Below are 20566 nucleotides of genomic sequence, written 5' to 3'. Positions count from 1 at the left end.
TTGAGTTTGAGGGGGGATAAAGGCTTTATGATGCAAACTCCTTTATTTGTCTGTGAAACAAAAAGGGGCTTTTCAAAACGCAGCGTGTTTTGGAAAGTTGGCTCTGGATTTGAAACCCCAACATCTCCAAGGGCACCCTTGTCTGAAAAAGCATCACAAAAAGACATCCTGTTAGGGGAAGGGGTATAAAAGGTGAGGGCAAGGGGCAGCGTTTGAGGGGCAGTTCCTGTCATCTTCCAAAGGGACATCACTCTTCCCATGTGTGTGGAGGGGTTTGGGTGGATGCTGTTGAGTTGAATTGTAGGGTTTTGGTTACTTCATCAAAAACTTTGAGCTGTGTCTGAACAGATCAACACTGGCAGAGCTGAATTGCTTTTCCCCAAACCTATATATTGTTGTTTAGGATATAAATATATTTTTGTTTCCTGTTAGTCTTTCCTGCATCCTCAGAGAGGAGGGAACCTGGGAGAGGTTGTGGAACCCAGTGGTGAGGCTCTCATCTGTAGTCAACTGGCAGAGCTTCAGCAAGGGAGAGCTTTGGGTCTTGCTCCTAAAACCCAGCATGTCTAAATGCCTATTTGCCAGCTGTGGTGTTAATTGAAACACTGATGTGAACAAATAGAAATGAAGATGGACAGTGATTGCCATTTGGTGATCATAAAGCTGAGGCTGGTTTGAAATTACAGCAAGGTTTTACCAGGGTTTGGTTCTGTTTGTTTTTGGTTTTTAACTCACGTGCTTGCACACACATCTGATACAGGTGGGACAAGATAATCCTTATGTGAAAATCAATCCTTGTGTACTTTTATTTCAGCCAGCTGGACTCAAAATCACTAAGTACTTGAATAAGATCTTAGCATTATAGATAAATGGTATCAAGTAAAAAGCCTAGAGGATTGTACAGAGCAGGACTAGAATTTTCTTGGCCCCTTAATCCTTAGGACAGAACCTGTTAATTTACTCATTTGAATTTTACTCTTGCACTCTCTACACTGCAGTAAAAATTATTTATTTTTTTGTTTTAAACTCATCTATTTATTCTGACTGTAAGGCAGCTTTATGTATATAACCTCTATAAAATACTCTGCCTTTTCAGCTCCCTGCTCTTACTGGGTTTGGATGGATCTCTGAAATACAAACTGCTTCATTGCCTTCTGGAAATTTTTATTTATCAAAAGCCTTAGCAAGGGGTGCCCTGTTGGTGTTTATCCAGTTGGCAGCTTGAGCCTCTCTCAGAAACAGCCCTGGCTGATCTCGAGGAGCTGCTGAAACTCATCAAGCAGGTTCCTGCTCACCAATTATCCAGTTAAGCAGAAAGAGGAAAGGTGTTTCTCCTGCTTGTGTTTTTTTCTTGGCTGAGTTTAACCCATTCTTCCCCAAGCCTGAGCAGTTGTGGGTGTGTAACGAGGCAATAGCAGCAGGGAGAGTCCAGGAGGAGAGGGGATCTCTGACCTCACACACTAAAACCACACCAGGATTGCATCCCTCAGACAGGCAGCATAAATCTACAGCATTCTGATTCCTAGCTGAGTCCTACCCAGCATGCCTCAACCAGCTTTTTGTCCACATTTTAACAACATCTGAGGAAAATAAAAGAAATTCCCCCCTCTAACCAAACCCCTCCTTACTTCAAAGCCACTAATGAATGTTTCTTCACTGCCAGAGCAAATTTGTTGATTCCCAAACACTCCTACTGCGTCTTGGTTGGAAGGCTTAAATTTCTTGCATAATAAATGCTGGGGATAATATTAAAAAAGCTCTTTCTAGTAGAGTTCTGGTTTTCAGTACATGCTATAAAAATAAATAAATGCTGAGATGATAGCAGACAGCTGGGTTGTCCACATCTGACTGTCTTCTGCATTGATTTTTAAGACAGGCTATGTGCATGGCTGCTGCTGGCTATCAATACCAGATGTGTCTGCTTGGAACTCAGAGGGATTGTCAAGTGACAGTGCAGTTGTGAAACAAATCAGTTTGCTCATGGTTACTGAAAATAGTAAATGAGTGGGTAGGATAAAGTGAAGAGTTTCTCTACTCTCAGTTCCAGTAGAGAACAAGGAGATGAAATGGGTTTCCTGACTGCCATTAACAAACAGTGACTTGGTGAATATTTTTCTCTTTTTCCTTCCTATGTCCTGCCCAAGGAATTGGCTCCATGAGCAGCACAGCCTCTGTGTGTTTTCTGATGTGTGACGAGGCTCCTGCAGCCAGGGAGGGAAGAGCTTCTTTCATCTCCATTGTTTTCACAAAGCTTGTTGGTAGCACATGTGGGTGCCTTGCTGCCAAATTTGTTGGAAATTGGCCAACAATTTCCCAAGCTTTTGGGAGGGGGCTGGACAGACGTGCACAGCAGGACTGCACAAAAGTAATTTCTCTGGGAAATCAGTCAAAGAACAGCTCTCAAGTACTGGGGGGACTGAAATGAAGTTTGCAAAGCAATTGAAGGAACTGAAGGGCTGTTGGATATCTTAATTCACTATGTGGCCATTAACCAGGTGCACTAGATACAGTCCCTGCCCACAGGTTGGATCCACTCTGGCAGATTTCTGTCTGCCCAGGACCTGCCTGGAGCACTGAAGTGTGATTTGGTGACTGCACTGATTGTTTTGGAAGTGGCAGGAAATGCTCAGGAAAAGCAGATCAAAATGCTCATCAACTTAGGCTATGGCAGAGCTTGATCTGGATGTCTGAGCTGTGCTGGCTGAGTGGTCTGTGAAATACCTTTGACTATAGGTAGGGTGCTTTTTTTATTTCCTGAGTAGCCCAAGGGTGTAACTGAATATTTACATCCATGCCACATTGCTTTTTGTATTTTTAAAAGGAAGATCTGTGACTGCACACATTGGAATGCGTGTTAACAACAAAAATTGAAGAGACCCTTTCCATCATCAGGATTTTATTGAGTTTTGCTTGTGCGTTGAACCCTCAAAGACCTTTTCCAGGCAGCAAAATGGAGGCCACAGAGGTAGAGCCAAATTCTGGGATTACTGAGCAAAGCTGGGTGATCAGCTCACCCCTGGCAGCTCGGACAAACCCTGTGAACCAGGTAAGGCTGGGTTGGGACTTCTGCTTCAGTGGGTGCTGCTTGCAGGCTGCAGGGAAGGAGGGCTGGGGTTGTGCTGTGGGGGCAGCAGCATCTGAGCTGGGTGTGAGTTGTGTGGAATGCAGGTGCATAAAGAGCCTGGGCATGAGGAAGCAAAACGTTTTCGGCTGTGAATAGATGAGTTAGTTCTGCTGAGGTGCACAGGAACACGGGGTTAGATTCTGTTGAGAGAACACATTAAAGGTGGCATGAAACATCTTCATCGTGAGAGCAGCTCTTAATTTATTTCTGAAAATCTGGAGCATCATAAATCTGCCAGTGCCATTTTCTTTATTCCTTCTGCATTTGTGAAAGGAGAACAAATAAAAATGTTCTGTAAGCTTTGCTACATTTTTTAAAAATACCATTTATATGACACAGCTCTATTTTGTATAATTTTTTCATATCCAAAATACAGAGGGCTTTAGAATAGATGAAGAAAAGCTGCATATCTGAGTTTAAGATAAAATAAGATGATCCCTGTGACAGAGACAGCAGAAATGATGTGATACGACAGTTGCTGTAGCAACACCACCTACTTCATGAAAATCAGAGTTAACAGGAGTGTAAAAGGTAAAGCCCACATAATTTTCCAAGCCTATGAATTGCTGCTGCCCTCAGCCTGCAGTGCCTCTCCTTCCATGTGGGCACAGAATAATCACCTTTTTCCACATGGCCAGCTCCTGCAGAGCCCGTACTGCGCTGAGCAGGGGCACACGCTGGGGATTCTGCAGCTGGCCTGGACATAGGAGGGACAGGACATGAAGGATTTTCTCCTGTCCTCCCCCCAAATCATCCCAAAAACCCCAGGCAGCAGAATTCTGTAAGGTCTGTGCTGTCTCTACAGAGAATGGGACGACCACCAGTATAAAAAGGAAGCCAAGCAGTCAATTTGCTTCCGTGGGACTCAGCTTGTAAAGCACTGGTGTGGTTAATATGAATTGTTAAGTGTTTTAGACACAGAAGGTCTCAGGGGTAAGGGCACTTTTTCCTCTCCCAAATAAACCCAAAATAGTGGTGCTCCAAACCTCTGCTTTTGTAAAATGCTGACTCCCATGTTTGAAAGTTCCCATACGCAGAGAATGGATCAGTGATTTGCCAGTTCATGTTGGCCTCAAGGTTACATTAAAATAAATATTTTTTAATATATTGCTATTTTAAAAATATATTGACTTAATATATTAATGCTTTTTATTTATTTAGCAGTGGAGAGGCATGCTCTGTGTGAAAACAACAGTAAAATCTTTATTACTCGTGAGGTAATAGAAGTGTTTAGAAGAAAACTCTCATGGAGTCAGGTTTTTCTGATCCCTTTTGCTGACATGCTCCTGAAGGCATCACAGTAAATGCACTGCTCAGTAAACGAAGAGAGATTTGATTTTTGTGTCTTGGGGCATTTTAATTTAATTTTTGACACCGTTCACAATCTTCACAGGTTCAGCATGGCAGTTGCATTGAGAACATGCACAGCAGTGTGTTCAGAGGCTCAGTTCAGGGCTGTAGGCAGTTTGCAGAGGAGGTCACAAGAAGGAATTAAGTATTAGAACTCCAGCATTTCTTCAAGAGATATTCCATCACCAACCTTTTTCACTGCCTCTGTTTTTAAAAGATTAACCCAAAGGGTTTGGTGCATGTTGCTCTGGTCCATGCAAGTGCTGTTGTGAGGCACAGAAGTCTCTGCATTAGTTTGTGTTTGGAGGCTCCTCAGCAAAGCAGTTTATTGCCATTTTCTGGTGCTCATTTCACATTTAGAAGTGAATTTATAAGTGCCCAGTGTTCAGTGCTGTAATATCTTTTAATTAGGCTTGCTTTTTGAAGTCACCTGCTTCTGCCTGTGTCTGACATGCCACCAAAACCTGTTTTATGCAGCAGCTGGAAAGAAGCAGTTACAGACACAGGGGTAGCATCCATATTCCACATCCTGTTCTGGAATTTTCCCTAAGTGGTGACATGTTCCCTTCCTTCCTCTGGCCCCCTTTTCAGACTGCCCAGGCCTGATGCAATCTGTGTGGTTTATAAATGGAGAAAAATGCATTAATGGAGAAAATGCTACAAGCACACACACTTTATGTGTGCTCCTTGGGAATAAAGCTATATAAAAGTATATAAAAGCAAGTTAGATCTCTGCAGTTATTAGGCTGTAACAACCCAAGTATAATTTTTTGGGTTTTGCTGTTTGTTTGGGGTTTTTTCCCCCCTAAAACATATTAGAGTAGCCTAATTTAAGGCAGAGAGAAAATAAAAGGTATTCGGCCTTACCTATGGGAACAATGGGTTCCTATTCTGGCAGCTCTGATTCTTAAAACGTGATTATTTTATACAAATCACCCTCAATAAACGTCACATTAAAAGTGTACTTTGTTTTAGTAAAATGGGAAAAATGTAAAAGTAAAAAGTGTCTGCAACACATAGTTCAGATTTGTGTGCACAGAGCAGATCAAAAGAGAAGAGGAGATTTTCAAGTTCTGTAACTCTGCCCAGTGACCTCTTTTCCTTCAGGGATGTATTCCAGTGCCTCTGATAGCATCTGTTGTCTGTCTCTCTGTCTCTGCCATGAGCTGTGATTGGGAGGCACAGGAAATGGACCTGCTTCACGTGGCCTTTCCATGCCAGCTGAGCTCTCCCTTGGCTGTGTTTTGATAACACACCCAGGCAAGCAGGGCTTGGGTACCAGGACTGGGTAACAGATCCATGAGTCATGGGTGGCATGTCAGAATTACAGGAGGGCTCTGTGCAAGACCTGTTTACTGAGAGCCTGCTGTCCCAGATAGACAAATAAACAGGACAATGGCAGAGGGCTGACTTGGTCTGGAGCACTGAAAAGCACATTGGCAGTGGCACAGACACATTGTGAGGACAAGTGTTGTCTTTGTTTTGAGCAGAATTCCTCATGGGGGCACGTTTATGGATGGTGAGGTTATGGCAAGGTGAGGGTCTCACAGAAAACAAGGGACAAGGCAAGAGGAAACAGCCTCAGGCTGCACCAGGAGAGGTTTGTGCTTGATGCCAGAAGAATTTCTGCAGTGAAATGGTGGTTTAGCTTTGGAAGGGGATGCCCAGGGAGGTTTGGAGTCCCAGTCCCTGGAGATGTCCAAGGAGGGCCTGGACATGGCACTCAGTGACAAGGTGGGGATGGGGCACAGGCTGGACTAGATGGTCTTTGAGATATTTTCCAACCTCAATGATTCTGTGACTCTGTTCTCTATCAGGCTGTTAACCTAAACCAGGGGCTCTGTCTAAAATCTACTAGTTTATTAAAACTGGGTACATAATTGTCCAAGGAAAGGAAAATGGATGTTTTTCATCATTTTTCCTTCAGAGCAGGTTGACAGTTCTGATGCTTCTCTGGAATCTTCCCTTTAAGAAAAAAAATACTGTACTTTTTGAGGAATCTTGCTATATGTGAATTGCCAGATAACAAAAATATGCCAAAGGATGTCAAGAAGCTCCAGTGTACCAGAGAACATAAGCATCTTGAACTGAGACATGCTTCTAAGCCAAGTGTAAATAAAAATTAAATACCGGTGTGAACGTTCCTCCCTGCAGCTCCTCTTCAGGCCCTGTCCCCACTGAATTCCATCTTGGCTGATCTTTATAAGGAAAGCAGGGTCCTACATGTGGCTGCAGACCCTGTCCCTTGGAAATGCAGGCTTTAATTAGATTATATCCTCCTCTTTCCCCTTTTCCCGTTTTGCCTGTGGAGCTCAGACCAGCTCTGGGCTGAATCGGGGCCGTTTCAGGAAGGAAGTGGTTGTCTGTAGGATCTTGGATCTTGACCTCATTTACTGCAGATGCGAGAGGATGCAGGGAATAGCAGGAGGAGAAGGGAAAATCTGGCAGGAAGAACTGAAGGATTTTGTCTGGGGAGACTGGACTTTGCTTAAAGCTTCAGCAGAATTATGATGAATTAATTTGATTTTGTGGATGTGTCACATGATGTGTTTGCCTCCTTTTTTGTGAGGACCTCAGTGTGACACCTTGGGTGGCTCTCACCTGTGTCCCACAGCTGCAGAAGCCCATGAGAGTCAATTTGAAATGCAGCCAATGCCTACACAATATGCTAACCTGAGAGGATGATGATTTGATTTAAAATATCTATACTTCTTCATCTGTGCAAAGAGAAGTGTTGCCCCTTCTTTCATGGGAGTCCTGTGGGGAAAAAGCTGTTTCTGAAGCACACAGACACAGTAGTTATCAGTTCTGGAGGGAATTTCTGGAATTGTTTCTGTACAAGAGACTGGAATAATTTATGGCAAATATTATATGGATTTATTTGGATAAATCAAAATCAATGAAACACCTGTCTCTCCTTAAGGAGGAAAGAATCTGGGTAGGATAGTATGTGATTGAAACTTTGAAGATTGTTGCAACCATGACTGTACTTCTTACACAGCTCTTGCACGTAATTGTAAAAAATTGAAAAGACAACCTAGACTTTCTCACGTCCCACTCTTACAACAGGCACTGCAAGTGAGTAGAAATAGATCTGACAGCACCCCACAGTGTCCTGCTGGTGGGACAGAGCAGAGGATGACAACTGGCCCTCCCTGTAAGGAGCTGGAGGGGGACAGGGGCTTTGCCAGTGTTTTGTTTATTGAGGGCAACCTGTGGCACTTGGGAATCTGGAGCTGTGTTTGTGCCACCAGCACAGGCTGATCCTGCCCTGTTCCCCTCTCTTCTACTGGATGCACTCGTGCAGACTCTGCTGGAACAGCCTTGCCCTTCCAGGCTCTCTCCCTCTCATCTTTGGCTGCCAGTCCCTGTCGTCCTCACCTCCTTGCCACCTTCTCAGCTCTGAGTCCTGATCACTCAGGGAAATCCTGCCCTTCTCCTCCAGCCTGGGCATGCCCACAGCTGGAACGTGCTGCCCGGGGAAGGGGTTGCATCACAGCTCTGGAGGTTTTAAAAAATCTGTAGATGTGGCACTGAAGATGTGGTTTTGTGGTGTAGTTGGCAGTGCTGGGTTAATGCTTGGACTTGATGATCCTGGAGGGCTTTTCCAATCTAAATCTGTGATTCTCTGAAGTAACACTGACCCAAGAGCTGCCTTCTCTTCCAGTGCACAGGCCACTAGTACACTGCAGTGAAAAGTCTGACAGAAATTTTTAACAGGTTCAAAACAAAGTATTTTTTGTGGAAGCTTTTTCAGGAAACTGTAGAACCATTTTGGCAGAAACACAGTTGGCACACAAGAAATCCAAACAGAATGGTTGAAATCTGGCAGAGGCTGAAGGAACTGAGGACAGCATCCTCTAATGGGAAGTGTCAGAAAATCTTAATAAGACTACCAGTCCTGCCTGGAATAATACTGTAGAGGCCTGGAGCAGGAGGCACACAATGCTGAGAGGGGAAATGACAATTCTTTCATAATTAAATGTACAAGGTTTGTAAACAACTCTGAAATCTTTAAAAAGTACACATTTTCAAAACACTTTTGTGTGCCAGTCCTATAGTGTGTGTTAAAAGCAGCAAATTATGTTGTGGTTGCATTGGGTTGAGATCTTTTTTCCTCAGGAAGTGTTTGCAGTCACCCCATGTTCAGCAGAATCAAGTTTGTGTAAGATAAGGAATAGAGGAATGTCCGTGCCAGCTTGGAGCCCTGGTCAAAATACACAGATCTCCTGTTGCTTGGGAAGAAAATAAAGCTCCTGTAATTACTGCTTGCATAAACACACCCAGAGGTGAAGTGTCTTCTTCACCCCAAGGCAGAGAGTGGTTGGGTTTGTCCTTCCAATTGAGGGCAGGAGGATTCCAGTTTGTGGCTTTAGTCCTATCCACCTAAATGGTTTGGTTTCTAGAAAACAACTGCAATCCTAATAGCAGGGAAATCACACAGAGTAAGATAGGAGAGATAAAAGGTTACTTATAATATTGTAGGTGAGCAATGATAACCTGACCAAGATGCTGTCCTTAGATAAATTTTGACCTCCAGAACACCCCTTTTACTTTGCTTCCCGTGGGGATTTTTGCCTGCCTCCATCCCTGCATTTTTGCCATGTGTTCTGCAGTGAGAGAACTTCTCCTGGAGGCTGAAGGAGTTAATGCAGAGCTGGATGACAGATCAGTCCAGGACTCCAGTGATTTGGAGTGAGGGAACTATCTCAAATAGCTGGCCAGCTGCCAAGGGGATAGATGGCTTGGAAAACACACAGGGAGAGCTCTGGAGCAGCTCTGGGTGAGGATTATCTGTCAGTTTAACCACTGTGCTGCAGAGCCTGACTGACACACAAAGTGCCTTCCGTTTATATAAAGAAAAATTATTAGCAAATACATGTTTTATCTCTGGGCTGCTAATAAATTGAGTAGGAAACTCCTCTTTTATTTGCCTCCAATGTGTGTAAAAAATAGGGAAAAATATTTTGATTAGAACATTTTCACTCCCTTTTCTTCCTCTTGTTGCTGTTCTCCAGCCAGCTGTTGAGCTGATGAGGAGTGTGAGAAGGGAGATTTTCTGAAAATCAGACACATTTCTATGGGAGTTGAATGATTCAGAGTTGTGTTCCACATAATTTACCAGGGATCTCTTGCAGTACAGATAAGAAGTCTGCCAAGCAGTAGTGCAGCTGAAGAGGTTATTTCTGTCTTCACTCTCCTGGGCACAGCTGGTAGGTGGGATGTTTCAAAAAGGGGAAATTAAGAGTCAGGATATGGTGATTGAACTCCCCATGATACCAGATCAGCAGTTGGGGTTTTATAGGTATACAAAAGTGCTGCTATACTTTTGAATGGTGAATTTTAATTATTGCAAGCAATTTAAAGCTGCTATTTTTTTTCACCAGCAGTTTGGTCTCCTAGATGACACAAGTGAATGGCCTCAGTCCACTTCTCTGTGAAAAAGGAACCACACTGAAAATATTCCCATTCCCATGGGACTTCTCACTGGCAGTCCTTGCTGAGAGGAGGAGGACAATTGGAAGGATTAGAACAGCAAATTTTCTTTTAAGTCCTTTTTTCTAGAAAATTTTTCACTATGCTAATATCTGCCAGAGCAACACCAAAAGCATTAGCAAAGGCAAGATGTTAGGGAAGTGGAATTTCTGGGGTTGTCAGAACCTGCTGGTCCCTTTGCCAGGAGACACCTGGAGCTGTGTCTGTCCTGGCATACTCCTCCTTGCTTGAGTGGAGTTGTACAAGTGGGAAGGGCTCCAGACAAAAGGCAGTGTTGACATAGTTGTGGTCTCTCCAGGCCGTGGTTGAGACACATCACTAGGGTGGTATGAGGGGAAGTTTCCATTAACAATTGTTCCCGGCTTGCTTCCACCACCACCACCGTGGAGCTCTGCAGCTGGATTTCCAAAAGAGCTTAAAGCTCAAGAGTTCTCATTTCAGCAACTTCAACAGAGGGGCTAAGTTCTTTCCAAAACACTTGGCAGTCATCAGCCCCCATTGAGAACAAAGCTTAAGCACATTCAACAGTCCAGCCACTTCACTGTTGTGAAAATTTGGCTGCACAGAGTGTTTAAATAATACAGGCCCTGGCAAAGGATGCTGCACTGAGGGGCTTTACCTTGCAGGGTGGGTTTCCTCCTTTTTCCTTGTGCATGGGAGCCTCCGAGCAGCCTCTCCGTGGCTGTTGTGACAGCTGGGAACCCTGCTGATGTGCGGATTATTCTGCTGCTGGGCACATGACATTCAGCTTGCTGTGCTTATTTGACCTGCCTCTGATTGCGAGGAATTCAGTGCATAAAAATAACACCCCACACAAATTTGGCAGGAGGATGCAGAGCGAAAGCGCCGCGCGCACCCGGGGAGAGGAGCGGAGCGAGGCCGCGCTCGGCGCTCCCGCAGCGCCAAGGCCAGCACGGCCCACGCCGGCCTCTTGGATTACTGCAAGTTCCAGCACCACGGAGATGTCATGGCCACTGGCCAGCAGGCTAACGAGGACAGGTTCCTGGCTCACACTCCTGGCAAAACTTGACAGAATAAAAAAAAAAAAAAAAAAAAAATCCCAGGTGCCAAGAGTTGCCCAATGTAAAATGCTGGACGAAGCATTTCTGGTTTTTCTGCCTGGGGCGTGAGGTACCGATGTTAACTCTGTTGTTTTTGACGGAGTTGCTGATCGTTTGCAGGAGCATGACAGAACAGGGACTGGCAGAGGTGTGTGTGCCGTGTGGGTGTGTGGGATATCTCACAGGGCAGCGCTCTCGGGACTCCTAGTGACGGTGTTTGGACACACGGTTTGTTCAGGCCTTAGTGGACTCCATTCCCCTTGAACGAGCTTCTCGCTGGCACGGGAACATCTTGTGTTTTTTGAAGGGCCAGGTCTGTAGTGCTGAGAGCTTCCTAGGGCAGGGAAGTGTGTGCATGGAGGGAGCAAGGCAGGACCCTGACTGCTGTGTCTTCTCCCAGACTGCTGTGGAGTTGCATTGCTCTTTGTTTTGCCTTCCATTGCTAAGATGCAATGCCTCGATTTCCCGTGTTTAAAAGGAGCATTTTTGCCCTTTTTTCAGGGTGATGTTGTAAAATTTCTTGAGGCCCGTGACTACAGAGCTCATGTAATTGTGTCATATGGCACGTTATAGATAAATGATAATATGCAAACTGATCCTGTATATCAAGAACTTCACAATATTTAAATACAGGCTCCCTCACGTGGGACAATTAGAAAGCTGGGCCAGATTTCACAATCCATTTGACTTTTAGAAACAGCCTGCAAGCTCACCAGAAACATTGTAAAAGTACTCAGAGCTCATGTATTGCTTCATTTTGTCTGTATTACAGAATGCACACCAATTCTAGGTGCGTACATCTGTGCATTTGTCTGCAGTAACGAATACCTGGCTGCTCCAGAACAGGCACTCACCCAAGGAGCTTTCCCTGTGTTTTTGTCCTTTGGACGAGGCTTAAACTATCCATGCATCCATCCATGCATCCATCCATGCATCCATGCATCCATCCATGCATGCATCAATGCATCCACCCATGCATCCATGCATCCATCCATGCATCCATGCATCCATCCATGCATCAATGCATCCCTCCATCCATCATCCCTCCATCCCTCCATCCTTCCCTCCCTCCCTCCATCCATCCCTCCATCCTTCCCTCCCTTCATCCATCCATCCATCCATCCATCCATCCATCCATCCATCCATCCATCCATCCCTCCATCCATCATCCATCCATCCATCCATCCATCCATCCATCCATCCATCCATCCATCCATCCATCCATCCATCCATCCATCCCTCCCTCCCTCCCTCCCTCCCTCCCTCCCTCGCTCCATCCATCCATCCATCCATCCATCCATCCATCCCTCCATCCATCCATCCATCCATCCATCCATCCATCCCTCCCTCCATCCATCCATCCGTCCCTCCATCCATCCATCCATCCATGCATCCATCAGTGATGGCTCAGCCCCCATGGCCGGCAGGGCTGTCCGGGTGTGTGTCCTGTCCCTTGGGCGGGAGGTGACACCGGGGCAGGGGTGGCTCTGACCCCGCCGTCCCCAGGGGGGTGAATGAAGCCTGTGAGGAGCGGCCCCGCCGCCGCCGCCGTGCGGGCCGAGCCTCCCCGGGCTGTCCCGGCCATCCCGGAGCGCCGCGCTGGGGACGCGCTCCCGTCACCCGCGGCACCGCGGGCGGGCAGGGGAAACGCCACCGCCGCCTCCCGGTTGTACGAACGGGGGGCAGCTGGAAACGCCACGCTGGCAGCCCCGGGAGCGGGGAGGAGCCGCTGGCACCGCCGGTTCCCGGCCGGATTAACGGGGGGCAGCGGCAGCGCCGCGTTCCCAGCAGCGCGTCCCGAGGCAGGGGCGGCAGCGCTCCGCAGCGGCACAACGCGTGCAGCATCCCTTCCTCCGCTCCCTCTGCTGCAGCCACATCTGCATTTTCATCACTTTGATCCTCCTTTTCTCCTCTCCCCGGCCCTCACCAGCCTTTCCTGGAAGCTGATTTTATCAGCTCTAAAATAGGAGTTACAAAAGCTCTCCCTTAGCAAGCCCTGTAATTCCCCCGGTGCGTTTTCCGCGTGGTTCCCATATTATTAAAATAAAAACTGCATTGTTAATGCTGGCCTTGGAGTTAGAAATGGCATGTAATGTTTACTGTTTTACACCCTAAATATTCCAGATGTGGGCACAAATAAGGAAATATTACACAGCCACAGGATGTTTTTGTAGTTATCATGAAAGCCATCGCTGAAGTCAAAGTGAATTAGCAAAAAGCCAAAATTATAAAAGAATATCTGCTTCAATCAGAAGTCCTCCTTCTGAAGTCTGTGAAGCTTCTACTTCTGAGGCATGTGAAAACTTCTGAAAATTTGCTCCCGGGGATAGTCCATGTTTAGGCAGCTGACTTCAGGATCCTATTTTTGGAACCTTTGGTTGAGATTTTAAATTGGATTTTTTAGTGGGAATGGTGCCCGAATTGGTGCTGTAGGATCTTGAAGGCTTTATCTAAAATCAAAAAGAGAAAAATGGGAGGTATGTCACTCATTTTCTGGGAATGTGCTGCTTTTTATTAGATTTTATATACCATAAAAGAGAAATGAAGCATCAATAAGTGTCTTCTTCATTTTTGCAGAGCATCTTTAAGGCATCTTTGTAGCCTTTCATGTTGCTGGTTTCCTTCAGTGGCTGTTAGAATATCCCTGGTAGGATTTCATAAAGAATAAATAGCATTCTCCTTGGAGTGCTTCAGCACAGCTGAAAGTACACTTTCATGAGCTGCTATTTATGGCAAGTACTGTACATCGTTTGATTGTAAAAGAAACATTCTCTCAGAGGTATAACTGCAAGGGGTTACAGTGTCTGATGGATCTGAACTAATGACAGTACTGATGATCTGTTCCTGAGGATGGGATCCTAATGAAGTGGCACAGGTTGGAGCAATAAATCTTCTGCCTGCAATCCAGTGCAACTCCGTGTTGGATTCAGTGGGAATCCAAGATTAGCAACCAGAGTTAGGAACAGATTCTGAATATAAAGGCCGTTAGCATTTCTGCATCAGAATATGCACCTTGCAGAATGGGCAATCTAATATTTAGCAAGCACAGATACCAAATCTGAAGGGAAAGCTGAAAGAATTATTGCTTGTAAAGCACGTAGAGATCTTCTAAAATCCTTTGGTACAACTAACACATTTTTTCTAACCCAGCTGTGTTTCTGCTGTATTTCTGTAGGTCAGATCCTGCCAGCTAACAGGAACACCCCGAGCCCCATCGATCCTGAGACCATCCAAGTTCCTGTGGGCTACGAGCCTGACCCTGCAGATCTTGCTCTGTCCAGCATTCCTGGCCAGGAAATGTTCGACCCTCGCAAGCGCAAGTTCTCCGAAGAGGAGCTGAAACCCCAGCCCATGATTAAGAAAGCTCGCAAAGTCTTCATCCCAGATGACCTGAAGGTAATTTGGGGCTGGTGACAAGGTGGTTCCTACAGGGGCTCACTGAGGTACAGGTTTGGAGCATGGCTCTGTTTTGTCGTGTAAGGTAAATCTGACTTTGCTGTAGAATAAAACTGTTCAGTGTTCTGGATTAGACTGAAGGGAGGATGTCCCTTATTAGTTACGCAACAGTTGAAATTCATGAGCTCAATATTCATTTCCTTTGTATGCCAGAAACTTCCTGCTTGACCTTGGACAAGCTTGCTTTGTCCCATATTCCCCACTTATGAAACAGCCTGATCATGTTTCCTTTTTCTTCATCCTCTTTCTATTCATGTTTCGTTTTTCTTCATCCTCTGTCTATTTAGCACAGGCTATGAATCCTTCAAGGAGAATGGAGGACCCTGATGACAAACTGAAGTATATTGTGTCTTATTTGGAAGTTGATGTAGTTCTGTGTTTAATAATGAATGAGAACACCATTTTAGTGTTCTACTAACACTATATTAGTGTTTTAGTAATGTAGTGTTAGTAGAACACTAATACAATGAATTAATTATATACATTTAATGAACGAGAACACTATATTAGTGTTTTATTATTAGTAAAAACTATTTCACTAATATATATTCACTAATCCAGGTGAAATAATCTAGACAAGTGGTAGGAAAACAGAAGAAAACAGAATTTTTCTGCTGAGAGCTGTGTTTTAATACAATATATAGAATACGATACTACAATATGTTAGAAGAAAGGGTCTGTGACACTCACTGCTTCTGATATGTGAAGAGTAAAGTGTATGAAAATAGCAGGAAAACGAATCCAGGTTATCAAACACCCTGAATATTATTTGCGAAGTTGTTTTCCAAGGAGATCTCTTTTATCAGAGGCAGTCAGGGCACAATTTCATTCCGCTGTTTTTACTGCCCCCAAGAGACTCAGCCTGAGAGCGTGTTGGAGTCAGTGGGAATCCCTGGCTGCATGTGCAGGGAGCCTGGGATGCCATGTGTTTGCACCAGATTGATAGCATTAGGGAATGAAGCTATTTTTATCCCTAAGCACGCTGTGGTGCAAGTTAAAAGCACAGAAATCACAATTGCAGTAGTGTTCAGGTTGCTGTCACTCAGCTTTCCCTTGCAAAGGTTTGCCTGCACCTTGCTGTTTACCTGGGCAAGTTGTACTGCCTGTGATGCCCTCTTGGGTTGCAGTGCCCAAGGGAGAGATATTCTCTGCAGGAATGGCTGGACTTTCTCCCTTTGTCACATCTCCCAAGTACCTTTATGCATGAAAACAAGCTTTTGGCAAAGGTCCTGCTGGCCAGAGGTGGAAGCCAGCAGTGCAGCACAGGAGGGAAGCAGCAGCTCAGGGTCTCTCCTTCCCTCAGGACCATCCCATCTCTTGCCCTTGACTCGTTCCTGAGCACTTGACCCAAGTGCTGCTCCTGCCCTGGCATGTGGAGCAGCCTCTGGGTTCTGGGGGAGGGTAAGCAGATTAGACCAGTCAATCGTCTCTGGGCTGCATGTGATTTGGAAATGCCAGCCTTACCTCTTTCAGGCCTGGATTAAGGGATTTGCCATAGCAATTTGTTAAAATAAAGAGGGATGAAGCCTAGGTGGCACACTAATAAATTGCTTAAAGCTGATTTCTATGGAGTGAATTGAGATGGGAAATTATAAACAAGATTTGGGTCATAGCTTTTTGCTCCATGCTTGTATTTTGGAGGATTTTGTGGAGCCCCCATCTAGGTACAGGTGAAGAGCCATTTAGAGATAATGCTGGCTCCAGAGCAGCACTCCTGCACGCTTTGTTGGGCCAAACTGATAGCAAGCAGTTCAAGGGCCCTCCTGCCAGCAGTTGTTTTGCTCTTGCTTTGCCTTGTGCAGCAGCAGAAGGAGCAGAGCAGCAGATTAGGCTGGGCTTAGGGACCCAGCAGTGGTGGATGTTTCCCAGTGCAGCATAGGAGCAGCTGGGTCTGCCCTGTGCTGGTCCTTGGGAGCTGCACGGGGAAATGGAAGCATTTTAAGGTGGAGAAAGGGGGAGTTTGAGCTCTGAGACTTGGCCAGGCAGTTTGAGGGTTGAGTGGCTGCATCACTCGTACTCTGCAGGGGACTGAATTTCCCTTTCCACGAGAGATTCTGCCTGCTTTGTATTTCCTGAGTTGTTCCAAAGTTCTAGAACTTAATTCAGTCATGAAACAACATCAAAATGTCCATTTTGCTGAAGGCCACTTCATTGGCAGAGTGGAAAAATCAGGTGAAATTCAGTAGTTACTTGGAGTCTTTGATACGCCAGTGCAGTAGGGTGATCTAGAGGCAAGTCTTCACTTTGGGAATGTGTTAGCTTATGAAACCTCAGGGGGTAGTGAATTTATTTCTGCCCAATGCTTTTTTTTTTCCACAGTCAAAGCCTATTGCACTAATCTCTGTGGTTGGTCCCGGAGCAGCCATCATCGCTGTGCCAAGGAATCCTCTTGCAGTGGTGCAGACAGGAACATTTTGGGGCTCTGTAGAGTGCTTTGAACATTAAAAAGGAGAGGAGCAGTAGATGAAATGGGTGATAGCAGCACAGAGAGTGAACCAGGTGTTGGCTGGCAGTGCTGAGCAGGGCCGCAGGTAACTGCAGCCGCAGCCGCCGTGCAGGGCGAGTCAGGCACACGAAGGTGGGTGTGCTAACTAGGTCAGCCTAGACAGGAGCTGGGCTGTACCTGCAGAACATTGCTTCACTTTTCCTTGGAGGAATTCCCTGTCAGGAGGAGGAGGGGGTTAGTGTAAGCATTTTGACAGAAACACGCCAGGGCATCCGCGCCGCCAGTGCGGATCCAGTCCCGACACCGCAGCCAGCAGGCAGCAGCTCCATTTTCTTTTTCCATTTCTCCAAACACAAAAATCCATTTTCGATTCTTTTCCCCCCCAAAACCTAACACCCTGCTCTCCGTGTGCCCCACGAGCAGGACGACAAGTACTGGGCGCGGCGCAGAAAGAACAACATGGCAGCGAAGCGCTCGCGGGACGCGCGGCGCCTCAAGGAGAACCAGATCGCCATCCGCGCCTCCTTCCTGGAGAAGGAGAACTCGGCGCTGCGCCAGGAGGTGGCCGACCTGCGCAAGGAGCTGGGCAAGTGCAAGAACGTCCTGGCCAAGTACGAGGCTCGGCACGGCCCCCTGTGAATCCCACGCTGGGGAAGAGGGGTGTTTTGGGGGGGGTTTCTTTTTGTTTGGTTTTTTTTTTCTTTTTTCTTTTTTTGTTTTCTTTCTTCGTCGCGGGTTGGCATTTGACTAGATGGACAATGTGTTTCCTGTTTGATAGCACCACACCCAAACCAACCTTTCTGTCTTCAGCACTTTACCAGAAGCAGAAACAAAACTGACTTAACGTTGGTTTTTTGGTTTTTTTTTCCCCCCTTTTTTGTTTGCGTGTCCGTGTCCCTGCGTGTGTGTGTGTGTGTGTGTGCACACGTGTGTGCCCAGGTCTGTGTCTGTGGGTGTGCATGTGCGTGGGACTTCCCAATTTTTATCAGCCCTCTTCAAAGGGTGCCACATTTTTACCTGGACTGTTGAGAACCGCCATAGTAAAGCTTTTTATCACCTTTTTTTTTTTCTTCAGTGCTGCTTCAGAGTAGGGGTTTTATGTTCTCGTAATCAGTTCCATCCTCCTGATTTACTTGGAAAGATCCCAGCGTAAATTACAAAAAAAAAAAAAGGAAAAAAAAAAAAGAAAAAAGAAAAAAAAAGTAGATCTCAGTTTTTTTCGAAAGTAACAAGCTATCGTTTTAAGTCTGTCTAATCAGAAAAGTTAACATGCTAATAAAGTGCACAAATAATAATTTAGTACTACACTGCAGAACTATTAATTTATAGATCGCTTTCGTTGTATTTTTAAGTTTTGGTGATAATTGTCTACAGATTTAAAAGTGCTGTTAGCCTGAGTTTAGCTATACTCATGATAGATCCCATCCTGGCTTCTCTGTAGCTACTAAGGTTCCTTTTCTCTCCACGGAGCCCAGGTAGGTAGGTAGGAGTTGTTGGTAGAGCACGGCGTGTGTACCTTGCACTGCCTGAACCTGAAGCAATAATCCTGCGTGCATGCTGCCCGGATGTTCCCCGTGGACGTGGGCTGCTTCCCTCCCCAACAGGAGTCTAGGAATTCCCAAAAGTCCCAGGCACGTTCCCGTGAGCATGCTGGCTGTGTCTCTGCCGTGGGGAGTGGAAGGAGCAGGATCTCGTTAGGTGGAAACGAGAACAAAATTCAATAGCGTCAAATCAGAGCCGGTGTCGAAATCAGAGGGGCTTTTCTGTTTTCAGTTAGTTACTCCACTTCGTGATTAAAAGTTGAATAAATACCTGAATTAAGTTGGTTTTTTCCCATGTTTTGTAATATATTTTCTGTGGATTATATCTTGCTGTTTAAAAAAAAAAAATCACTTTTATTCAGTTTAGAAGTCACTGGTTTGCAAAGCCCATTTTTTTCCTAGTGATTGTTGTTTTGAGTGTGACATGAACTGATGGTTCTGAACTTTATTGTTTTAAACTCTCTGCTTTTGAAGATGTATGTTCTAATATAAAGTGGACTTCTGAAAAATGAATGTAAGAGACACTGGTGTATTTCAGGAGGGGATGGTGTTGTCATATACTGTGGTTAATCCAATCAATCTAAGTGTTTACTCTAGACCAAAAGGATAGATATTATAAAATGTATAAAGTTTATACAGAATAATTATAGTATGTTTGTTTTGTACAGTATTTTTCAAGTACAAATACTGACAATGTATTTTGAAAGACATATATATAGCAAAAAGAAAAAGCTATTCCATGTTTAAAATATATAGCAAAGATATATATTCTCCATTATTGTATAGAAAGGAAATGCTTAGGGGTTTGTTGGTTGTTGTTTTCTTTTTTTTTTTTTTTTTAATCTGTAATATTTTAAGCCTGGCACACTGGCATGTTCTGTGCTTTAAATTAAATTTTTATGGAAGTAATATGGATTTCCAGGATGTTCCATATAACTGAAAAAGAGAGACATTTTTATTTTTCATCAGAAACACATAAAGAAACTGTTTAACAGGGACAAAGCACAACATGGATTTTAATCAACTATTGATTGGACATTACAACATTTTGTAATGGCAGAAAAATAATATATAACACAAAACCACTCATAGTCATTTCCATTCTGCTGCTGCTGCTAGAATTTGTTTCCAGCTGAATTTTCTTTTTATTCTAAACAGCTCAGATCCTGTACACAGCTGTGTGTACTGCATAGTTAGTAACGTGAGGAAAATACGGTGCTACACGTCTTGCTCACAGTTTTCTAAGTGTTCTAACGTTATTTTCAAATAAAGAGGTTGCTCATTGCATTAAATCATTATTCATGCTTCAGGAGATGGCTGCAGAGAGCTCAGCATTTTGGTCAGCATTAAAACCCCCGTGCATGGTGGCATTTCTGCAGTATTTTTCCACAGACATACCTGGCTTGTGGGTGTCCTGTAGCGTGCAGTGCTTGCTTGGAGCATTTGTTCAAAAAATGGAATTTCCAAGGTTTCTGGCCACAACTTTTCCACAGCACAGCAAAGTGCAGCTTAATCACCCCCAAAGGGGATTTTGGGGTGACCCAAGAGCAGAGTGAGCTCCAGTGGTGCCACTGCTGGGGCAGGTTGTGACCACAAAGCTGCAAAAGGCAGCTTGGTAAATAAAAAAAAGGATTATTTTGTTTCTTTGGGCAGGAATGGATGGGGCTGAAGCGGGATCTCACAGGATTATTGATGAATGGCCACAGGGGTTCCTGCTTCTCTTCTGGGGTGGGCACTTAGGCACTCCCCACTTCTTGTGGGACTTAGGTACTCTGCTCTGAAAAGCTCACCTGGAAAAAAACCCCAACAAAACAGGAAAAAAAACCAGGCAAAATAAGTGGGCTCAAAACTTGGGCGATCCCCAGGCTCACTATCCAAGTTGTCTCCCTGAAATATCAATGAAAATAAATAAATGGAAGTTCAGCTCATTTTCAGTTCCCGAGGACAGCTCAGCTGGGCTCATCACACCTCTGATGGCTTCGTTGCTCATGAAGGAGCTTTTAGGTATAAGAAATTGTAATTTTATAAAAATAGAAATATATATATTTGCAGAATTATTAATAGCTTATCTAAATGATTCACTGACCTTTAT

General features: G+C 44.9%; 1 protein-coding gene across 1 annotated transcript in view; it reads left to right on the top strand.

Moving 5' to 3' along the window:
- Positions 1-20278, top strand: part of HLF (HLF transcription factor, PAR bZIP family member) — a 33937-nt gene extending 13659 nt beyond the window's left edge. Inside the window, exons 3-4 of the mRNA XM_063409017.1 lie at positions 14207-14427; positions 17357-20278. Of these exons, the coding sequence (XP_063265087.1) occupies positions 14207-14427; positions 17357-17572 (437 nt within the window). The 3' untranslated portion in view covers positions 17573-20278. The remainder of the gene's footprint in view (positions 1-14206; positions 14428-17356) is intronic.
- The last annotated feature ends 288 nt before the right edge of the window (positions 20279-20566 follow it).

Source organism: Prinia subflava, chromosome 12 (assembly GCF_021018805.1).
Source record: "Prinia subflava isolate CZ2003 ecotype Zambia chromosome 12, Cam_Psub_1.2, whole genome shotgun sequence".
Classification (NCBI taxonomy): Eukaryota; Metazoa; Chordata; class Aves; order Passeriformes; family Cisticolidae; genus Prinia; species Prinia subflava.
This window is presented reverse-complemented; position numbering and strand designations above follow the sequence as displayed.